Source organism: Haliotis asinina, chromosome 4, assembly GCF_037392515.1.
Source record: "Haliotis asinina isolate JCU_RB_2024 chromosome 4, JCU_Hal_asi_v2, whole genome shotgun sequence".
Classification (NCBI taxonomy): Eukaryota; Metazoa; Mollusca; class Gastropoda; order Lepetellida; family Haliotidae; genus Haliotis; species Haliotis asinina.
The window spans coordinates 27,313,692-27,326,674 of record NC_090283.1 but is presented as its reverse complement, the minus strand read 5'-3'; the positions used below and the strand labels follow the sequence as shown (position 1 = coordinate 27,326,674).

General features: G+C 37.9%; 1 protein-coding gene and 1 non-coding gene across 2 annotated transcripts in view; both read left to right on the top strand.

Moving 5' to 3' along the window:
• Positions 1-1,545: 1,545 nt before the first annotated feature.
• Positions 1,546-1,643, top strand: Trnar-ccu (transfer RNA arginine (anticodon CCU)). Its single transcript has 2 exons — positions 1,546-1,582; positions 1,608-1,643. It is a non-coding gene; the product is annotated as a tRNA-Arg (tRNA).
• Positions 1,644-5,215: 3,572 nt separating this feature from the next.
• Positions 5,216-12,983, top strand: part of LOC137281442 (transcription factor Dp-1-like) — a 31,100-nt gene continuing 23,332 nt past the window's right edge. The window contains exons 1-2 of the mRNA XM_067812670.1: positions 5,216-5,641; positions 6,881-6,999. Coding sequence (XP_067668771.1) covers positions 5,593-5,641; positions 6,881-6,999 — 168 coding nt within the window. The 5' untranslated portion in view covers positions 5,216-5,592. The remainder of the gene's footprint in view (positions 5,642-6,880; positions 7,000-12,983) is intronic.

Sequence of the window (12,983 nt, the reverse complement as noted above, 5' to 3'; positions counted from 1 at the left end):
GCAGTCAGACTTCACCGACTTATCGCAGTTGTATAGATAAGTGTTCTTCATGTCAGTCACTGGATTGTCAGGTACAGACTCGATCATTTACAATCATTGACCTTTCTTACTGATTACTTCTCAAGGAGCTGATAACTGAACGGAATGCTCTGTGTTGACTGGTGACATAATGTAATGTCAGTGATCAAATTACATGCCTGCTCGACCACCTGGGACGGGTTTCTTTTCAACACAGACTGCCAGATTCTCAAATTCGCCTGTGCAGTGGTTTTGTTAAGAGTTAAATCATTGTTGTTTTACAAGTTTTCATTTTATTATACAAAGGAAGTTTTGTATTTCTTGCGGGCAAGTAATATTTGGTCAGTTCTGACAAGATTTACATCTAACCAGTCCTGTGGTCTGCCAGAAATTGTTGGGAGTGCCATATCGTGGCAATGTAATAAAATATGGTCACTGAAACTGCACTGTTTCTAAACCACAAAGAAGCCCCTCCATGGTCAGTGGAGTTAGTCTCAGCTGCTTGAGGATTTATTGCCTCTGCTGATTGCGAGGTTCAAGGTTAAGTCACACAACCATTTCATCCTACAAAGTACATATTCATAAGAATAGAAACTTAGCCTGCTATTAACAAAACATTGTTGGTGATTTTACATACTGACATTTGATTAATTTGTAAGTAAGGACTGATGTTCTTTTGCAAAGAAGTTCATTTTTCTGTCATGACTCATGTTAACTGACTGTAAGCAAGAGTAACACACGGGGCGTTATGGACTGTTTTGATGTATTTGTGGTTATGGATTATATCAACTGACTGACTACAGGCAAGAGTCACACTCCGAAATTAAATGGAATATTTGAAACACATAATTAATAATAATACAGTTAACGCTTCTTCTAGGAATAGGGGACTTCTAGCAAAACAATCAAATACATCGTAAATAGACTGTCCACATTAGACATGAGAAGGGCGGTGCGGTTGCTTGGTGATACAACCATTGGAAGATCGCTCTTCACACCGGAGACCGCGGGTTCGATTCCTCATGTGGATGCAGATAGTGAGATACAACGTGTGAAGCCCATTTCGGTTGTCCCAATCATGACTTGGCTAGAAGTAGAATATTGCTAAAAGTACGTGCCATGAAACTTGATTCCCTCCCGTAAATCCGTTTGTAGGTGTTGCGGTGATGAATAGCTGCCTAAGCTGGTTCAGACAAGCAACATTGTTGAGACTCGGATTTCACTCGTTCACTTTGGTATCGAGTTACAGACAAACAATAACATGCATTTGAGTAAACACCTGCACAGCAAAGAAATACTGCAGAACTGAGCGATCTGCGAAGCGTGACTCTAGACTGTAGATCTATTAGCGCTCTAAGTTGCGCACAGCATACATCGATATTGTCCAACAAAGGCATATGTCGGGAGTCTTTGCAACACTCCAGCTGCTGACACACTTGTTTATGGTCATACTGCAAACTTTTGTTGTGCAGAGCCTCGTACGTGTGGTGTACGAATGATACTGTTAATTTCTGTCTCATTCACCAAGCCTCCGTGGCCTAATGGATAAGGCATCGGCCTCCTAAGCCGGACTGGTGATACTACGTGAAAGCCGGGGATTGCGGGTTCGAGTCCCGTCGGAGGTGCTTTTGTTTTGACTAAATTATTTTCCCTTAAATACCCGCTTATTACATGTACATAAAACAATATATATGCGCCATATCAATCATCAGTTATTTGTTATGCATATATTTAAAAATACTTTGTGTTTCATCACCTACTTCCTCAGATATTCCAGTTTTTATTCTTCAACATCTGATAGGGATAATGAGAAATTTCCATACAAATGGATAGGTACTATTATTAAATAAATGCTTTGTGTATTATATTTTTTCCAAAATGTTAGCATAAGCAATGAAAGCAGCGATAGTAAATACAAATATGTATGCCCGATCATCTCATATCACACACATATTTTTAATTTTTTTTTTCTAAATCCAAAAGGTCTTTAGCGCAGGTGTATAATAGCATGGCAATACGGCAACATTACAACATTACGTTGTTTTACTTAAAAAGTCTGTTTGCGGTGAAAACGTACCGATGAATTTCACTGTATACAAAAGAGGAAATCAAATATAATGAAGTTAAGATTGCGAATCCTCACAATTTTACCTTGCCATTTGAAAATTGAAATCAGAACTGTATTCCACTTTAGGTAATAAGCGATTTGAAAATGTGATCATTTTTTAAACACCTTTGTTTCTAAGTTGATTAAAATTCTAATAGTGATATTTTTAACTGGCAAGGTAAAGTTATGAGGATTTGCAATCTACATTTCACTTTACGTGATTTACGTTTTTGTTTAAAGTGAATTCCATTGGTACGTTTTCGTTGAAAACAGGCCACGGTGAGAATCTCAGGACAAAACTGCTGGGGAGAGGCCACTGAATGAACGGGACAATAATGCTCGATTTCTTATTTTGTCGACCAGTCTCGAATCCTACACTAGAGGACGGATACTCATGTAATAGCAATCATCTCATTGTCTGAACCAGGATCGAAACTTAAACACTATCGGCCGTCAGCTGCAATTATATCTGGCGGAGGCGTTCAGCGAAAGTAATCAGTAACGAAATCAGTAATGATGGAAACGCTCATAAAATCCTTGTTACCGATTTTGGTTTTTTTTTTCATATATTAACGTGCATTTCATGTATGTAACATTTTTTTCTGTGTACAGCATGTAACTGTGGATGCCAAAAAACTACAAACTAAAATATATTCCACGAACTAAACACATCAAGTATATGCTATTTTATGAACTGTACAATCCATTATCAATTCATTGATATTCTTTCAAATGTTATCAGATTCCGGATTTGATTATTAGTCTCAACATCCAATATTTGTTGTCAGAGCCCAGTTTCTGAATTTGTTCGTCAGGCAGCAGACAAAATCACAATATCAAATTAACAATCACTGGTTGAGTTCCATTTTCTACAGGCCTCCGTTTGAAGGCCGCCGAGAGCGACACATATTCTTTGTTGATGGTTGGTTGTTGTTTGACGTCGCACTCAGCAATTTCCCATGTATGGCGGCAGTCTCTAAACATTAGAGTCTGGAGCAGACAATTCAGTGATCAACATTATGAGCATCGACTGGGATACGACTATACAATCCCGTTAGTCGCTTCCTACTCGACGTCAAGCAACAAACAGGACTTACCGTAATACTGTTGGTCTGTTTCACTATATATGACTTCATGTGTTGATTATAGGTGAATCAAGGTGAAACTACATTCACAAGTTACCATGCGTGAAATACCTTCATTTAAAGATTTAGAAATTAGTTTTGTTTGAAAACTTTAGTTTAAATATGAAAGACGACAACATAAAAAGATATAGGACAAAAGTTGTGCGTGTGTACCATTTGGTTTGCAGATGACGCTCTTCCCTGTGTTTTGACACGAGAGGTGTCATATATATTTTTTTCTGTAACGCTTGTTCCAGTTGGTAATTACGTATTCCCACCAGTGTAGCCTCTATTCGATCACTTGAGCAGGCGATGGTTAATCTACGGAAACCCATTAAAGTTGCATTTTTTTTCGTTTCGTCTGCGTCAGCACTCACAATAGCCTACTGAATATTCATGTGGGTGAGTGAGCAGAATGTACTCCATTTTAGACCAGCCTCACGGCGGGGAATCAAACACTGATGCGTCTGACAATTAAACCTTACAAATCCCCGAGTCACAACTGAATATTAAGTATAGATACGATAACGCTTGATATTCAGTTGCACATAAATAAGTTGCAATCTGTTTTCAAAACACATGTATGAATATTACAGGAGTGAAATTCAACTCTTATGTTTGCAAGATACGAAACAAGACTCATATTGAAAACTGAACAGACAGGCACGGCTCCTTGCCCCGTGTGCATGGTGCACTGTAGACTTGCACAAGTCCCTAAGGTAATGATGAAAATAGAGTAAATGATCATTTCTCAAAGAAGGCATATACACGCATTCCCCCAACAGAGTGGCGTCCTGTGTTGTCAATTTACGTAGACTTGCCTCTCCCAAGGATTGAATTACTGTTGATCCATGGGTTCAGCATTTAGTACAGCCATGGACTAGTTGTACAGATGCAGGCGGGCGGCTCAAGGATGTCAAGGGTGGTGCGCTCTGCAGCAGTTACTTAATTGGTCGTTCAAGGCACCACAAGTTACTGTGTTACGTCCCTTAGGTGTGGCAGTATTTTCGACTGTTCGATATAGCGATTCGTCCGATTGTGTTGTTGGTGTCAGTTTACGTCATTGCTCGTAGGTGTAATAAAACGTCACAGACAAGCGCTTTCCTCTACATCAAAAGGGCTACGTCGTGTAACTGAAATACTGGTTAGGTTATTCAACCTGACTAGAAGAGGACACAGATGCCAATAGGCACGAAAATGTAGTTACTTCTTGAATAGGTTACACACCTTTCCTGCAAAAAATAGAAAACCACTTTCCTATCTCAACGTATGTTTTATATCAATAGTTAATATATAAATTATTTTAAATTTCCTTCAAAGTGTACAAGGGTAACACTTCATCTGACGAGTGCTATCTGCATGATCTGCCAATAGAATGCATAAAGTGCTGCTGATTTCCACACACAAACATTGAAGAGTTACGGAAGGACAACAAAATGTTTTGAGAAATTCGATATCTCTCGTATTTCCTTCCATGTGCCGGCCGGTATGTCGTGGAATGCATCCACAGCGTGAAGGAAAATGCATTGCGAAAAAACGTATGTTTGTTTCTTGATATATTTGAGCAAATCGCTTATGTCTGTATCTTTCACAACCCACATCCCCTGGAAATGCAATATATGAGCTTGAAATATTACACGAACACTCCTGAAACTGCGAAAATGTCAGTAAAGACTGGCGAGATCGAGAGATCCACAAGTCTCTTTGTGGCGCATCGGAATTTGCAACATATAACTGTTACACTGAAGATTTAGCCATACTGTTTGCATTGGATAGGTTAAGCTTGACGTCAGATTATGGAAAGTACGTGTGCTTTTGATTGTTAACATCTGTGGAGTGAGAAAAAAACGATTTTTATTGCATATCCGGTCGATATGCTTTGTTTTCCAATAACTATTTGTCAACTTTGACCTCGGATTTTAACCAGTGCGCAAGCGCACCTGCTAGTCACATGGCTTCTTCAGCCAATCAATGCAGAGTTATGGCGGACGCCGCCAAGATCGTTTTGTTGGGGAAATGAGTGAAGTTTATCGAAGTCAGAATAAGCGATCAAAACATAACGTATTCGATCAGGTTCCCGAAATGGGAACCGTTTGATCTTTGGACGTGATTGGTGTGACCAATGGGTCCAGATGGCAGCCTGACTACGATATGTGTGTTAACGGATCAAAGAAAAGCCTGATCAAGTGGTGATCGGTCGCCATTTTGTTAGTGAAATTTAAACAAGATACCCTGTCAATTGGGACAGCTTTCGAGTTAATGAGATATTATTGTTGATCGTTGTGTAGTGCACACGGAGGAGGGGTAATCACTTGCCAAGCAGGTGACGTCGATCGTCAGGAGATGTCTGCTAGTTCGAATACGACGCTCGCCAGCCTCTGGGTTGATGACGGTAAAGAGAATTTATAGAATCTGTATTTTGCTTTGGAAAATGATTGCAACAGTCAATACTATGTTAATTTGCTCGATCGTTAATGGACATTTAAGTCGAGAGTTGATCGTTTGATTTATCAGTATGACAGATACGTAGAATATATACACCCATTTCGCTTATTAAGCGTTGTCCTGAAGTGACCTCGACTAGAATCTGATCAACAAGCATGTCATCCTCTTATATTACCATGTGACACATGGGTGTGCATGCATTTTACAAGCTGTTCAAAACCTGCTGTGTGCATGCATTGTTTGAGATTATGAATAATGAGATGGCAGATTTAGCAATAATTGGTCATTCTTTGGCAGTGAATGAGTCTAAATATGGGAGCACCTTTGTACACACGTGTATGATCAACAGCTGATGTTATGTCACAGTTGTCCATCTCCAGCTCTTCAGCTAGTTAGGGAACAGATATGTCCTATATACACAGTGACAACTCACTCAGATTTCCATGTAAAAGGCATTACAAGCAGAGTCCTGCAGGTATTGTTATGCCGACAAGTTACACCAGGATAGATGTGTGTTTGATCATTTGAAGAGTTGTTAGGCATGTTCATTGATGTAGTAGAATTGCAACTTCAATACTTTGTTTGAGCCTGATATTGTTGAAGGATTTCCAGTATTCCTATGGTTTATTGTTACATGATAATACTGGATGCTGGTGATCACCTAGATAAACCTGCCTGTTTTTTTTGAGAATCATTTACACTTCTGACTGCGAGCATTGTTTTGAAGGTTGTTTTCATCCTGTGTATATAGAATCTAGAGTCAGCAAAGTTCTATAAAGTAAGCCAGTAAAAATTCAAAATTGGAGGCCAGAGGGGATTTGGAAGGCATATTTTTACATAACAAAACTATAGTGGCAAGCGACCAGTTAATGCCAACAGCTTGCTGTTTCACTTGACCTGATAACTGGATTTTTACTCTCGTAGCTTATTGCTTATGTGATGTGTCAGTGTGTGAAATACTACTGAAGTACAAGTCAAGCTCAAGCACTACATCAAGGTGTTGGCAGTAACCCGTACGCAGCAATAACTGGTCACTAGGCACTACTGTCTCCCATTTTTAATCTGTTTTTAAAGAAGAAGCAAAGTAAAGACAATGTGTAATGACAGTGAAATGGTGCGATTCTGATATGCTAGCATTTTCCCACCCCATTTCTTTCATCTGTTCATGTTTATGCTGTGTTGGTAGGTCAAGCCAGTCCAGTGAAACTAACTGCAGTCACTCCAACCAAATCAGGAAGTCTGGAGCTCAAGGATGATCTTACAAAGTTCTACAAGGATACAGGCTTGGAGAGCTATGCTAAAGAGGTAGATAGTGTACCTTTGACCAGGACATTATTTAAGTTACACCAATAGTAATGCCAACCCCAAAAGGTGTCATACAGACTCATTTATTTGATAGCTGCCGGATGCAAATCTGTTTGATTCCTGTAGGATGCAGTTACTATCCAACTCTGCAGTTGTACTTTTGTTGTCAGTATAAAGCAAAGTTAGTTGATACTGATCTGTACATGTTTATGCTGAAGTAAATAGGTCCAGGGTGTCATTATAAAACAATGCAGATGTGACACACTGGATAATCCAGAATGCCCGATGATGAGAAATGCCTTAGAACAGATCTGCTGTTTCTGTTGAAAGTTGCCACTATGTACCTTAATTCATGATGTAAATTCACAAAATCATCACTGTTTTAATGTCTGCTCACCAATATCGTACTAGCCTCCTAGCCCATCTTATTTATAGTTTTGATTTTGTTAAACATGGAGCTGAACTAAGTTACAGCTATATGACGAAGGTCTTCCATCTAAACAGTGGGGATATGATGACATGCATCAACCAAGTCAGTGAGTTTGAGCACCCAATCCCATTAGAAGCCTCTTACGAAATGCATGGGTTTATAGTTTTTGTTGTTTTGTAGGTGTCTTAACAGATAGTAGAAATTCAGGCTTGAGAATTGATAGTGTTAACACATTTAGACTGGTAAATGGTTCAGGTTGTATTGTGTCTTCTGATTTGCCAATGTCAGCAATGAAAACTAAAGCAGGTACTGACATTGTTGAAAATCTGTCTTATTTATCTTTATGGTCTTTATGGTTTTGTGGAGTATTTCAGTTAATGCCTGTGATGTTTGTTACATGTCTTGACAGAAGTCATTACTCTGTCTAGACTTCTTCCAAATGGGTCTTGGAAATTCTTGGAATTTATGGATTACAGTTTTGCATCATCATCTGCTCAGAAGTTACAAGGCATTTTGGAAGTGAATTTGGTGTAATGGGAAGCCAGCAATGCTGTTTCTCAATATTTCACCACAGAATTCCATTCTTAATTTTGTAATTAGGATTGCCTTTTTAGGCTACATTCACTGTTGTGATAGTTTTTCAATAGTACCTTATGAAGAGAAGCAGTTTAAACTGATATTTCCCATTAGACAACTCAGGGTGTGCACCATATATGCTATGTTAAGTTCAGTACCAGGGTTGTGCATTGTCAAAAATTTTGAATTGATATGTGTTGGCATATTGCAATATCAGTCTAAGTAAACTTATCCTCAGTACTTTTCGTTACACTCCACCACTGAGTCTTAACAAAACCTTATGGGAGGTCACGTCAGGTAACTTTTGAGATTGACCAATCAGAACACAGCTTACCAAATCACAAAAGTGCACATTGGTCGCTCAAAGGTTACCTGACACAACCTTTTACTAGGTTTTGTTAGACTCAAATACACTGAGACTAAGTTTACGAAGACTGATTGCAATATGTATTGCATTTTGTTGTGAAATTGCAACACAAAGTTAACGGTAATGAAATGACTGTTTCTTTCCTTTTGAACCAATGCCTCTGGTCACTGTCAGAACTGAGAATTGATTGTAGAAGATATCTTTTGAAAATGTTTCTGAATTGAAGAGTTTGATTTAAATTTTAAAACTAGAGAAAAGTGTCTGCAGTGGCATACGCCATTTGGTTTGTTATCCAAACAATGAGTGCTGGTACTAATTCTTTTTTGTTTTGTTTTTTTATTTGGTTTGAAAGTCAAGCAAATGTAATTATATGACCAATAAACATAAATCTATTAATGTATAATAATATAAAGGTAATACAAATGTTATTACAATATTTTTGACTACATCTAGTAAAATACTGATCATTGTCACAGACACAGCCGATTGTATCCAGTTCACGAAAAATATACTTCAATGTATCATATTCTGAAGTTCAAAGGGTGTATTATCACCCATCCCTATTCACTACCGATCTTTGCTCTGCTGAGGTGTCTGTATAGTGGACTGGCATGTAGTATTATAAGGGTAACTCTAATTTTCAGGGCATTATCATTTTTCAGGGCATTTATCAGAAGCTCAACGTCCTTCATTAACTGCCCAACGGCTCCTGCAAATGATAATGTCCTGAAAAATATCATTACTGTTATTGTAGCTAAAATGATAGAATTTTTGATACAGTAAGAATAAAACAACAGCATCGGCTTAGAAGCATTTACTGCTAACAACAAACGATGGAGGTCACTGACACACTTTTTAGAAATATATGCAGGAAATTCATCATGAATAGTTTCACTTTTTTGTCACAGGAAAGAATTGTTTGAAGTTCAGATCCTTGAAACATTCATATGTTTTAAACAGTGCAGTCAGCGGAAATCTGTCTTTGTAGCTGGTCTGGACCAGGCAATAGAGATCAATATTTTGAGCCTATATCTATGCAAATGAGATACAGTTTTAGAGTTGGGTTATGTATCTGCTAAAAAATTGTATTGTGATGCAAGAACATGTCTGTCTGTCTGTCTGTCTGTCTGTCTGTGTATGATGGTTCTGATATCAGCGATCTCAAAATTTGATTGGGTATTTGTGATTTCTTTCTGCTTCATACAGGTTGTTTCAATGTAAAACTCCTTGTTTGTAGAACATGCACTATGGTCTGCGTTACCCCAATCATACTTTGTAACATTTCATGATATATTTTCTATCTTCTTAGAACTTAATCTAAAAAAACAAAATTCTCAGTTTACAATTAAATGTTTTCACTCGTTTGGGGTTTGGGGAGGAGGGGGTGGGGACCACTAATTATTAGTTTTAAGGATCCTTGCTGGCGACCTTGAATGAAGGTCAAGGTCGCACTGTGTTGTTGCACCTGTCAGAGGCTCACAGGAAAATCATGATTTGTGATAGAACCAGACTTTTTGACTGCGCAAACACTGTCAAGGAAGTGTGCAAGACCGTGTGGGATGCAACTTTGAAATCATAATCAATTCCAGTTCAGTAGCCCATTGAGTACATACACTCAGGGATGCTCCATCATATCTTGAGGACCTTATCCGCAAGTATGAACCAGCCAGATCTTTTGAGGTCTTCAGCATCACTTCAACTGACAGTTCCAAGGACACAGACAATTTGTCAAATTTGTCAATTTGGTGACAAAAAGTTTCAGCAAGGCGGGTCCCACTCAGTGGAATAGGCTTCAGAACTTTCAGATGATCACAGACTTTAAGACATTTAAGCGTGTGATTAAGGCGCATTACAAATCTGTTTACATCTGAACCTGGAAGCCATGGCATGTTGTAACCCCTTATTTTTTGGTGTTTTTCATTCTCACAATAAGTGGAGGAACAAATAATGTTATCTATTTGGTGAATAACAAACATTAAACATGGAAAACATTTGTATTTCAGTTATTTGTTGTCATTTTGCTATGTGGGCTTGATCATTGAAACGACTGTTTTGGTCTGGATCTAAATTTCTAAATAGTCCATAACACTCCATATAAAAATTCATGAAGAAGTCTATGGGCCAAAATTATTCCTCCTATGAAGTGCAGTGGACAAATTTTAACAATTTCCAAACACGTTTGTGAAAAAAATGTAATGTGCATGTTCGTAATCTGATGTTAAGATATAAACAACCTCCAGGGGCATGACTTATGACACTTTTAGTGTTGATCTTTTCCTACAAAAAAAATCTATGGTCCCAACAACACCTCATACCTAAATGCATTCAACAGGGGTGGTCAAAGATGGATAATTATGAAAATGAAATTAGAGGAACTGAAAACAAAACTCACTGAGACGGGTGCTCCTTCCACTGAAACCATGTTTTGATGTGAGTTTCCGCATGCAAGCCACAAATCGCGGAACAGAGCTGAGAAGTCTCCGGAGATGGCTGAGCATATTTTGAATATTACCAACATTGCTTCCGATAGGGGCGTTGTGTTTATTACTATATAGTCAACACCTCGTCCGTCTGTAATCATTTAGTTTCCGTGGCATGACTCAAAAACCTTTCAATATTTTTCGACCAAAACTTATAGCTATAATAATCTGAACCTATTGTTGTGCCTTTCTCTATTTACAGACTTTTGGCATTTTTAATTTTATTTTTGTTTTTCCATGCAACATTTTGGTGTTAGTCTAATGGTGATGTTGGCTTTGTTTCTGGAGCAGAACTCAAAAAACGTTCAATATTTTTATGCAAACTTCGTAGATATATCAATCAGAACTTTAAGTGGTGCCTTTGGTGTTTATAGTTTTTTTTTGTGATTTATTATATTCTTGGGTTCCATGGACACATTTCGGACTTAGTCTCAAAAGTGAGAGGTGTGTTTCATTTTTGGAACAGAACTCAAAAACTTCTCAATATCTTTCTGCAAAACTTGGCAGGTGTGTGGGGCAGACCCCAAAGTGGTGACTTTTGCTATTTGCAGATTCTGGTGATATATCATTTTCTGGGTTTCCATGGAAATGATTCTGACTTAATCTCAAAATGTAGGGATGGGTTTCGTTTCCGGAGCACAACTTGAAAACTATTTAATATCTTTCAGCAAAACTTTATATTTTCAGCATTTATATTTTTCATGATTTCCATGTAAGCAATTCAAACTTAATCTATAAAACATCAAATGATTTGTCCTATCAAATATGTTGGGGACGGAGGGATATGTCATCTGATGACTCTTGTTTGATTTTGGATACAGACCATACAAACTGAGCACAATTTTTAGGTACTTGATTGAACTTGCACCATATGGATGATGATTTGAAAAACCCATTGCATCCAACAAAACCAGGTTGCACTCTGGTCCAAAAATTAATCAAAGTTGAACCATATGGTCAGCTGCCTGTGTCATCTTTTTGTTAGACATAGCTTTCTAGCACAATAGAGACATAATTTTCTTGAAGTACTCACACTTACTTGATGTCAAGCCCAATGTAGCATGACATGCTATTCTTAGTGCAGGGGATTTGTGATGTTGTATGGTAAATATAGCTGACAGTGAGAGGTATCACCTGTTTCTAGAGACTGCTGTTGTATGAACAAGTAAGGCCAGGTTGACACAAATTTGAAATTCTTCAACTTTCACTTTGTGACTTTTGACACAAATGTTATGTCAATGATTTCAATAATAAGTTCACTTATGCATGTTCACAGAACTGAATGGCAGAGAAAACAGAAGTCTTCATCAGAAAATACTGTGATGAAATCAGCAATAAGTCTGAGGAATTTGTCATTTTAAACCATGCTGTTTTGTAGCACTGCTTATGAAATGGTGACCTCTACTATGTGAACGTTTTAAAGATAGTTGTCTAGTTACTGCATTTTTTTGTTACCTGCCTTATCTATATAGTATTGAAGTTAAGTCAACTCATTGACTTCTTTCATTTTTAATATATTATGTTATGAGTGTATATTTCATTTAAGGCCATGTGGCTATGTGGGTAGTTCACTTGTCACAGCAAGGACAAAGGTTCAGTTCCCCATATGGGTGTAATGTGTGATGGAATATTGTTATAAAAGTGAAAGAACCTTACTTTTTATCTCTCAGGCATGTAATGCGGTGGGATATGGTCGACGTCTCGTCTGTCCATCCATCTTCTGATAACTCTTGTAATTTCTTCCAGTTTCATGGAAACAATTCAGACTTAGTCTCAACATGGAGGGTTGGGCTTCATTTCCGGAGCAGAACTCAAAAACAGTTTAATATTTTTCTGCAAAACTTGGTAGATATTTAGGGCAGACCCCAAAGTGGTGCCACAACACGAAAACCATTTAATATCTTTCAACACATCTCGGCAGATATATGAGACAGATCTTGAAGTGGCGCCTTTTGAAGTTTACAGATATATGGCATTTATTTTTCATTATTTCCATGGAAACAACTCAAACTTAGTCTAGAAAAACATTAAGTAACTATTTAAGATGATTTGTCCTATCAAATATGCGTGGGCCAGGGGGATATGTCATCTTCTGATGACTCTTGTTTGCTGTTCAGTGACATGGTACTTT